The 9,426-nt window shown below is 42.6% G+C and overlaps 1 protein-coding gene across 2 annotated transcripts in view; it reads right to left on the bottom strand.

Moving 5' to 3' along the window:
* MAPKBP1 (mitogen-activated protein kinase binding protein 1) overlaps positions 1-9,426 on the bottom strand; it is a 159,168-nt gene that overhangs the window by 15,827 nt on the left and 133,915 nt on the right. For both annotated transcript variants that reach the window (XM_019519055.1, XM_019519056.1), the window contains exons 21-27: positions 8,062-8,210; positions 7,452-7,501; positions 6,705-6,941; positions 5,419-5,588; positions 3,604-3,749; positions 2,964-3,131; positions 1,951-2,029 (exon numbers count right to left, since the gene is read on the bottom strand). In XM_019519055.1, the coding sequence (XP_019374600.1) occupies positions 1,951-2,029; positions 2,964-3,131; positions 3,604-3,749; positions 5,419-5,588; positions 6,705-6,941; positions 7,452-7,501; positions 8,062-8,210 (999 nt within the window). The remainder of the gene's footprint in view (positions 1-1,950; positions 2,030-2,963; positions 3,132-3,603; positions 3,750-5,418; positions 5,589-6,704; positions 6,942-7,451; positions 7,502-8,061; positions 8,211-9,426) is intronic.

Below are 9,426 nucleotides of genomic sequence, written 5' to 3'. Positions count from 1 at the left end.
CAGCACACGGGAAGCCAGTTTCAGCCGCATGCTGCTCCGGAATGAGACAGACCCAGCCGGGTCAGCACCGGCCAGGAAAGGCGGCATGCAGCTGAAGTCAGCTTTCCACATGCTGCTGGGGACGGGAGAAGGCTGGCCGGGTCTGCAACGGCCAGCAGAAGCAACGGCAGAGCCGTGTGCCGCTCGGGAGGGGACGAGCCCAGCCAGAGCTGCAGGGGCTCAGCTGCATTTTCCCCCTGCCTGCACCAGTCAGTACCAAGCAGCACACAGCTCTGCCGCCACTTCTGCTGGCTGATGCCAACCTGGCCAGCCTTCTCCCGTCCCCAGCAGCACATGGGAAGCCAGCACGGGGAGACCTCGGCAGGCAGGGTCCTGGCTGACCTCTGTGGGGCGAGGCCGCAGGAGCCGGTGTCTGCCGGACCCTGTGCTCCGGGCTCACAGCGCTGAGGCCACCGGGGGCTGCATGCACAGGCAGCCAGGCACCACGGTGAGCGGGGCTGTGTGGGCAGCCGGGTGAGGGGCTGTGGTGTAGTAGCCACCTTGCTCCAGCACCGGCTCGTGGGGCTGTGCTGCTCGGGGGATGGAGATGTGGAGCTATTTATTTCTTCCCTTCAGTCTCTGGGGCAGTAGCTGGCTGGATGCAGAATGGATCCCTCCTGCCCCTGCCCACCAGCAGCTACCATGAACCTTTCAGTAACAGGCAGGTGCAGTAGAGCTACACAGGCAGGGTCTCTCTGGCCCAGGACAGAGGGTTTGAATATGGCTCACCGGCCCACTGGGTGATAAAAAATTCATGATCCAGACCCACATTCAAAAAGGCTGGACATCCCCTGCCCTAGGAGATTGACAAGGCCTGAAAGTATCACACACACCAAAGCTGGTCAGCATCCTCAGACCTATATTTATTGATCTCCTTGAAAATGGCACTCAAAGGACAAACTCTCAGCATCTACATCCTCCCTCTAAGGGAGAACAAATTAAGTACAGAAAAAATGGGCACCTCTCAGTCTGGCAGGTTTGGCAAGTGGGCATATAAAAAGCCCAGAATGTTTTCTTGAGTGGCTTACCTTGCAGCTCCTTCTAAAGTGGATTTTTTTTCAGGAAATATCATTCAGCTTTCCTCTAATACCACCATACTTCTTCTGAAGCTAGCAACAGTAACAGCACTTCATCTACCAATATTCTTCTCCCACTGTGCTGTCTAAATGCATGCTAAGTAAGGGTAGTAAATACTAGAACAGCCAGTCTACGCTACCATCATTATCATCAGTAACAACTGCTCCAGTACTAAAACAGTAACAGAAAGTGTTCAGAAGGGATAGTGTGGACACAGCCTGTGAATATGCAGTTCCTGTTTAAAACAGTGCCATCAAATCAACTTGAATCCAGGAGTTTAGATTGTTTAATGAAAATATCTTTTGTGAAATCAGTTATCAGTGCTCCCATCATTTTTATTTTAAACTGCAATGGAAACAGCTTGTTTTTAGAAGACTAAAATTCCCCTGCAGTGTTTATAACCCAGGCACTGGAACTTCCTGCAAAAGGTATGGAATCACAGATGCAGCATGCTAGGAACAGACTGTAGGCAAAGAGACCAGTCTATTTTCATTGTCCAAGATGAATGAAATACAAAATAATACTAATGAAGCATAAACAGTGAAAAGCAAATTGGATGATAAGAACTCCTCCACTATAATCATTTACGGTGCTGTTAATAAAACAGTTAAGAAAAATGTATGGAAACAAAAAACAACACACATTACATTAGGGAGATCCAGAGCAATGAGGATTATATGGAGTGGCCAACCTGAATGGTAGCCAGACTGCCAAGTTCCTATTCAAAAGAAACCACTGTCAAAGTACATCAAACCCAGAAGATTTCTGCCATGCCATGGTCCAGTGCCCAGCAAGAAACCTACTCAACACCAGTAAAAATAAAAACATCTGTACCTGAGAGCCGGGGACTGGGAGAGAAAGCGAGAGGAAATGCTGAGGTTTTCTGTTCTCTCCAGGGTCCTACATGATCCACCTATGGGGTGTGGGGGGGAAGCGTGCAAGTTAGTTACAAATATGATGCAAACATTCTGACAAGTGATTTTTCTTGCAGTGCATTCTACAAAGTGCTGTTGTATTTCAGAGATGTAAAAACTACTCTACTCTAGGTATCAAGACACAGAGAATAAATTTTACCTTCTGTTGCCTTTTCTTCTTTTATTAGATCATACTTCCTCAGCCCCAAACTGTGTCAAAAGAAAGAAGAGTTTCCCTAAGGGTATTCCTCCCCTTCCCCTATTCCCTTTGTGCAGAGTCCTACCCTGTCTATAGGACTGTGGGCTATCAAAATGCAAAAAAAAATAAAATAAAATAAAAAAAAAAAAAACCAAAAACCCCACCAAAAGACAGAAAGCTTACAAGGAGAATGCTAAACTATAACCACTATTAATACCAGCAAAATATTCTTTGGTCCCGAGCTGACTGAGGGAAACTAAATATCTCCTTTTCCACTTTGATGTTTCGGTGTTGTTCTCATTCTCTTCCTCCGCCCTGCATCTCGTCTTTTTCTTTTGTGACGTCTGTTATGCATGCATATACCACTAGAGGCCACCACATATTGTATACAGAGAAACAAGCTTATGCCTTAGTATATTCATTGACAGGAAAGATAGAACTGAAATAAGAAAATGGCTTCTTGGGATCCCCAGCAAAGTGCTTTACCAGGTTAACAAGAACAATTTTGCTAGCTCAGCCAAATGTCGACATCCTTTATACCTAGTTTCTTACACACAGTCTCAGCCTCCAGACTGTAGGAACTACAGGACATCCTTTTTTCCCCTTAACCTCTCTGCCTTGGTTTTCATCCCTGCTCTATGCAACTGGAAAGCTGTCAAACCTGATTTAAAGCAAAGCAGATAAACTGGGAGCTATGATGCCTCAGAGGGCTCCCACCAGTTTGGCAGACATACCTTTTTCACCAGTAATGGTCAATGTCTCAAAATGCTGCTTGAGGAACTTCTCTTGATCTGGAGTCCTGGGGACCTCTCCCTCTAGCATCCCAGTACCTGCATCCTCCTCTCCTTCTCCCTCCAGGTCTGAGATCCCATCCACACTGAGGGGCTCTGTGCTCTCAGAGTCTGCAGAGGCACAGAAAGTAACGTCTGGTCACAGTAAAATTTACACATCAGCCATTAGCTTTGTTCCCCAGAAGAAGCTACTCAGGAAGATGGTACAGCACATTCAGGACTGACAAGAGTATCAGCCAAGCAGCAATAGGATACAATTTCCTGATGTACAGTACCCCCAGGCAGCACAATTCCCCAAAAGCACAAATACAGTGACCTCATTAGCTAGTATGCGATTAGCAGGTAGTCAAAAAACCCAAACAGTAAATGAATTTCACAAATGTATGTTGCTAAAGGTACCCAAAATGCTTAGAAGTAATACCACCAAGACCTTTAATAAGAGTGTGAAGTCATCTGAGCTCCCCAAAGTCCATGTATACATCTCTCTCAGTTAGCATTACTAACAGCAGCGAACGATCCCTTTAAGTTTCCACAACGTTCCACGATCACACGCACAGTCTTATAGCACGCATTTACAACTTGCCTTCGTTTGGATGGTCTGGGCTGGAGAGGCGACTGCTACTGTAATCTACAGAGCAGGCACTGTCAGGGCTGTGCTTATCTGGACATCCATTGCTGGGGAAGCCTCGACCTAGCTTCCCATGGGGCAGTGCTTTTACTCGGAACTCACTGCAAGCGAGATAGGAAAAATACAGAATTAGAAGAGTGGTCCATTTTGCATTTAAAGAGGCAGTTATCAGCTAAATAGTATACATTTTAAAGAGCCCTTGCCTGTGCCTGTGTTATTAACACAATAAAAAACCAGGATTAAAAAAAATTAAAATACTACATCTTTCACAATTTATGTACTTTACTTTTGCATTTTATTAAGCTTGGACAGTGAAATCAGATTGGTCCATTTCACCTTCTGACCACAGTCAGTTTCACATTCTTAATCCTGAGGCACTAGCCACATATGCTGCAGTAGTTGGGTTCTCAGCACTACAGAGGAATGAATGTAGGAGTCCACTGAATAAATAAATTTAAAAGAGATAAATAAGAAGATGAGGAAGGGCCCTGCAGTGAAAACATTCCTATATACTATAGGAATTTCCTATAATGAAAACTATTTCCCCACATTTTGAGGTCTTAAGCTGGCATCTTTTCACACACGTGTTCTTTGAGTTGTCTCTGCTGCAAAATATAAGATTCTATGACTGAAGAGGTTAATTTTCAGCAGAGAATATCATATGAAACTCAGTAGTAGAAGATTTGAATCCCTGCATTTGTTCTAAATTTTGTAAGTCATATTTCACTGAATGAGGCCAATGGTATCCTCTTGTCTGATGTCAGAAGAGTACAACGTTCCATTTTAAGGAACAATTTGGCATTAGAAACAAATAGAGCCTATGCACTAAAATTGTGAGCTGGAACATGGGAGTCACCATAATGGATATTTAATATAACGTAACTGTGTGGAGATTAGTTCTGACAGCTTGCAAACTGTGCACACTTTGTAACGTGTCCAATTTGTATCCAGCACCACCACAGGGCCTCCTTTCTAACATGCAAGAATAGCATGCAGGCTTGCTCTGTCTAAATATTATTGCTATAAAATTAAAAACATAAATAAAGAGAAACTGGGAGAAACCTATTTCAACTACAAAATCTTGGCATACACTGCTGCATGAAAACTCATTTTGTACTGGGATAGGGGGAAAGGGGGAGGTATTAAACAGCTATAAGCAGAATTATTCTGAGAAAAGGAAAAACAAGGGAGCAGAGCAGAATAAACAAAGTGAAACCGTCTAAGTATAAAAAAGAGATACCACAGAGAAAAATGGCCTCTTAAATCTCTCTGATGTCCCTTTAAATTCCTTTCAGATCACATAACTATGTAACAGCAGAAAGACAGGCTATTACACACTACATTTATTAGCATCTTGCCCAGTCAAGTTTGAAAACATCCCAAATGATAGGGCTTCTACCAACTTCTCTAACTGACTGTTCCAAAGCCAAATCCATCTCACTGTTAGGAAGTTTTCCAGCATAACATTTTCCCTTACTTAATTTCAAGCCAGATAAGGGAGAAAGTTAGTTGCATCCAAGATGTTTATTCAAGGAGAAATTGGAGGAGGTTGCTGACATGCATGGTTTCCTCATGAGCAAAGACTGTTTTAACAGCACTCTCAGCTCAGCATGCTTTAGAACTCAGAATCAGGCATTAGTAAAGTCCTTAACTAAACATGTCCAGCACTAAGCTAGCAGTAAATTTCCTTAGTCATGTTACCATGAGCTGCACATAAGCAAGATGTATAGCAGCAGCGTAGCCATGCACAGAAGAGAACTGATTTTTAACCTGTTCGTATCTGCAGGAAGAATTTCATCTTGTTCAGGGTAGATTACACATTCCTCACTCCCAGAGGGCTCCAATTCCTGAGAAAAAACCCCTTCTTCACAGGACACAAGCCGGATCACCTGGGGGCGGACACAGGGCCGGTTATCCTCAGGAGCTATTGAGTTCCCAACCTAGCACAGAAACAACAGAAGTTACTAGAATTTTTTCCTTCCAATCAGAAGGACAACATGGGAATTGCAAAAAACCCACTACAATAAGGAGTGCAATCAATAATATGAGCATATAAAAATAGGAGTTATTCAACTGAAGTCAGGTCCAGTACAGAATTATCTTTATCTAAACCACTGAATGTCAATCAGGGTGCCTTGAAATCCTTTCAAGGGTACCATGGGATGCCACACAATTAGGTTTAGCACTGCTAGGTTTACAAATTTGATCCACAAGATAAACCAAGGATTTCAAATAGAAATCCATAGTTGTGGTCTTTCTGAGTTCTTTGCAACATAAAAACTGCTTTATTATGAAGTTAAAATAAGAATGAAGATTAAGAGCTGGCAATTCCAAAGGGGTCCCTCAAGTATCCAAGGATGCCCTGAGTCTAAAAAGATTGAGAACCACTAATCCAAACAGTACCTCTTTAGTGCAAGATGATACCCTGCTTGTTGCAGCTTATCATAGGGCACAGAGCTGCATTAAAAATGAACTTAACCACAGACTACACTAGAACTCAGTCCTCACAGGAGCTACAATTAAGACATTCATGGAAGTGACTCTCAGCACTCCTGGGAGAAGTAGATGCGGTGGCTGGCAGTAATGGACCCTAGTTAAATAAAGCATTAGTAGAGGTTACTAGTATTTTTTTCCTTCATATCAGCAGGACACCATGGGAATTCCAAAATATCCACTACCAGAAGGGGTGCAATCAGTAATATGTGCATATAAAACCAGCCATTTATTGAGGCAAGCTTTAATTCCTATTGACCACAGGGAACAAACTGCTCCATGAAAGCTCCTCTGAAGAAGGTCAAGTTTCTCACTGCCTATAAATTAACCCTTGTTTCCTTATACGATTATCCTTAAGGGAAGAAATAAGCCTTGCATAATGCTGTATGGCAGGGTCTGTTGTTAATAACCTGGATCTAACAGAGGGTCTTTAATCTTTAATCCAAAGATTAAAAGGGTACTATAAAAGGGTGATGTCACATGCAAGCAACAGTAACCAGAGTCAGAACAAGCACCTGATGAAGTGGCAACAAGTTCATTCACTGGAGAACAGCCACTCTTACCATGCTGATGTGTGGAGGGAGATCAGCCTGCTCTTCTTTATCATCCCCATTGCTGGTTTGGGACAGCGAGTCTCGGCTAGCGGACCGAGAAGCTGAAAAAGATTCCAGCTGGCGCAAGTCAAGCATAGATTTAACAGTCATCTCTATGTTACTGGCTGGTTGGGACCAGCGCCCACGCTGCCGGGGCATTTTGTTCATTGTTGCTTCAGAACGCTGATTTGCTGCGATCTCCTTTGTCTGGAGAAGGTTTAAAGACAGAAGAGAAGGTTGAAGATAAAATTCTGTGAATGGAGCTGGAGTGTTACAGCCATACGGTCCAGAAAATGAGAGACGCAAGAAATTTTTAGTGACATTTTTACTGGTACAACTGTATAGTTTGGAGAGACATTAGACAAGCTTTTGGGCACAAAATGCTCCCTAAACATTTTTAAAATGGTATTCCTCATGTTTTCAGTAATGTCTTGCATCCCATCCTTCACTGACAGTGAAAACAAAGCTATTCCAGTTCTATTAATTTTATTGTTCTCTTCTATAAAATCATAATCCTTGAGCAATACCAACATGTGATATCATTGGAAACTTCCTTGCAAGTTTCTATGCCATCCAAAACAGTCCCTCCCAGAAAGGGTTCAACAGTGGAATTTCTGCTCTGGAAGAATTCTTATAGCAGTACCCCTAACAGGATGAGTACCTTGTGGTTTCTGTATACATAAGACAGAAGCACATTTTAAAGAATTAGTTGCTTACCCTCCTCATTTCCCAATAGGAGAGACTTCTTGAGAGGGTAAATTCTGGATCTGAAAAGAGAAAAAGTAAAACAAGTTGGCATCCTAGCCACTAAGCACACTTTTAAGGCCTCTATCTCCATCTTTCTAAAGTTTATTTTGTTATGGATAATTCCAGTTGTGATATACTTAACACTAGTAATGATAATGTCTAATAGAAGTTCCAGTAGGTTTCATTAGAATCCTCAGACAGGTCTCTTGGCCTCTACTGGCTTCTAGGAATCTGTCACTCAATAAACTTGACAGTTCTCATTCAAAATCTGTTTGGCCAACCTATTTGGAACTGGCAAGAACCTGGTAAAAACTTAGTTAAAATTTTAAGGGGCAGGGCAGGGGGAAATATCACTAATCAATCTCTCTACAGCTCAGTATAAACAACTCAAATGTTATCTAATTGTAGTTGTTGAGCCATCTTGCTATTTTTATTCCTTCCTACACAATGAAGTTGCCTTCCCAGACCCCACATGCTCTCCATTGTCTACTCTGCCCTATACAGCCTCATGAGTACTCTATACATGCTCTTGCACACTTCTCCCCAGTCCCTGTCCATGCCTCTCCTTTCCCATACGTACCCAAGTCTCTCCCAGTGTTGCAGTTGGATTGAATTTGGAAAGACTGCAACCCATGTAACTCATCTTCATCATTCCCTTCATCTTCACCATCTTTGTCACTGTCTGATGAGAGTGCAGGCACAGGGGACAGGACAGAGACAGACTCGTGCCTGGGAGGTAGGAATTGCAAGAAACATTATGGTACCTCCCAAAAACTCCCTGTTGAATCCACATGCTAGCCAGTACACTCCCTCATGTCACTTCTATCACGCATCACATCACTCGTACTCTTCCAATTTCTCCAAATGGGACTGACCTTGTCCAGCAGAACAGGACTTTGAGATGTGGTGCCAATTATGCACCGCAGGTTCCTGGAACCTGACCAGGCTATCACGTGCATGTAAGGAAAGATCATGGAATCCTAAATAGTAACACATACAGCAGTGATTCTCAGCCAGGGTGCCACAGTACCTGGGGGTGCCACAAAATCCTCTTAAGGGTGTAGCAAGATGCCACACAGTATTTGCAGTCTTATGTGTGCAAATAAACCCAGAGTCAACCCATGATGTCAAAAGCATCCTCATTTGTTGTGGTCTTTCTGAGTTCTTTGTAACAGAAGAATAGCTCTATTTTTTCTGTAACAAAAAATGCTAGGAGCTGGTATTCTCTGATGGGTGCCTTGGATCTAAATAACTGTCATACAAAATTCAATCATAATTTGGCTTTACAATTCAAACCCTGATAATTTAAGACTGCCAGAAGCCATTTGAAAAATAAAAATTATTTTTCTACCTGTGGACATCTTATCATGTTTCCCTCTTCCCCTGTTGGTCTTTTTTATGTACCACAACCACCACAAAGGCTTTTCCTTTGATAGAAGTTTGGCATTTGAGAAAGCTACAGATGATGTTGTGAGAGAGAGAGAAGTTTGATTACTTGAAGCAAACCTACTTGTAAAGCTTGCATGCACAGTCTACACACCATCATATTGTCCGGCTGTACTGTCAGCCATAAGGCACACTAAAGAATATCAAACATACCTTGGATAGATCCTTAAAATGGAAATGGGAGACATTTCTGATATGGATTTCAGTCACCCCAAGCATAACTTCCCATCAACAGAGGATTTTTTTTTTAACCAGTACAAGATACATTTCCCCCACCCCTCAGTAAAGTTAGAACAGAACCAAATCAACTAACCTTTTTAGCCACCTGAAGTAACAAAGCACAATTAAATAAATTCAGATTCTTTGACTAATCAATCAGTATAGCACACACTCCATGACCTTGAGCAAGACAGCCAAGTGTATCATTAGCAACCTTTATAAAGTGCTGTGGGTGGGCTGTAAGCGCAAGATATTCAGATGACAAAAATAACTCATCTAC

This window comes from Gavialis gangeticus, unplaced genomic scaffold (genome assembly GCF_001723915.1).
Source record: "Gavialis gangeticus isolate Ggan-Ray unplaced genomic scaffold, GavGan_comp1, whole genome shotgun sequence".
Lineage (NCBI taxonomy): Eukaryota > Metazoa > Chordata > Crocodylia > Gavialidae > Gavialis > Gavialis gangeticus.
Note: the sequence above shows the minus strand (reverse complement) of the source record. Positions and strands in the feature narration are given on the sequence as shown.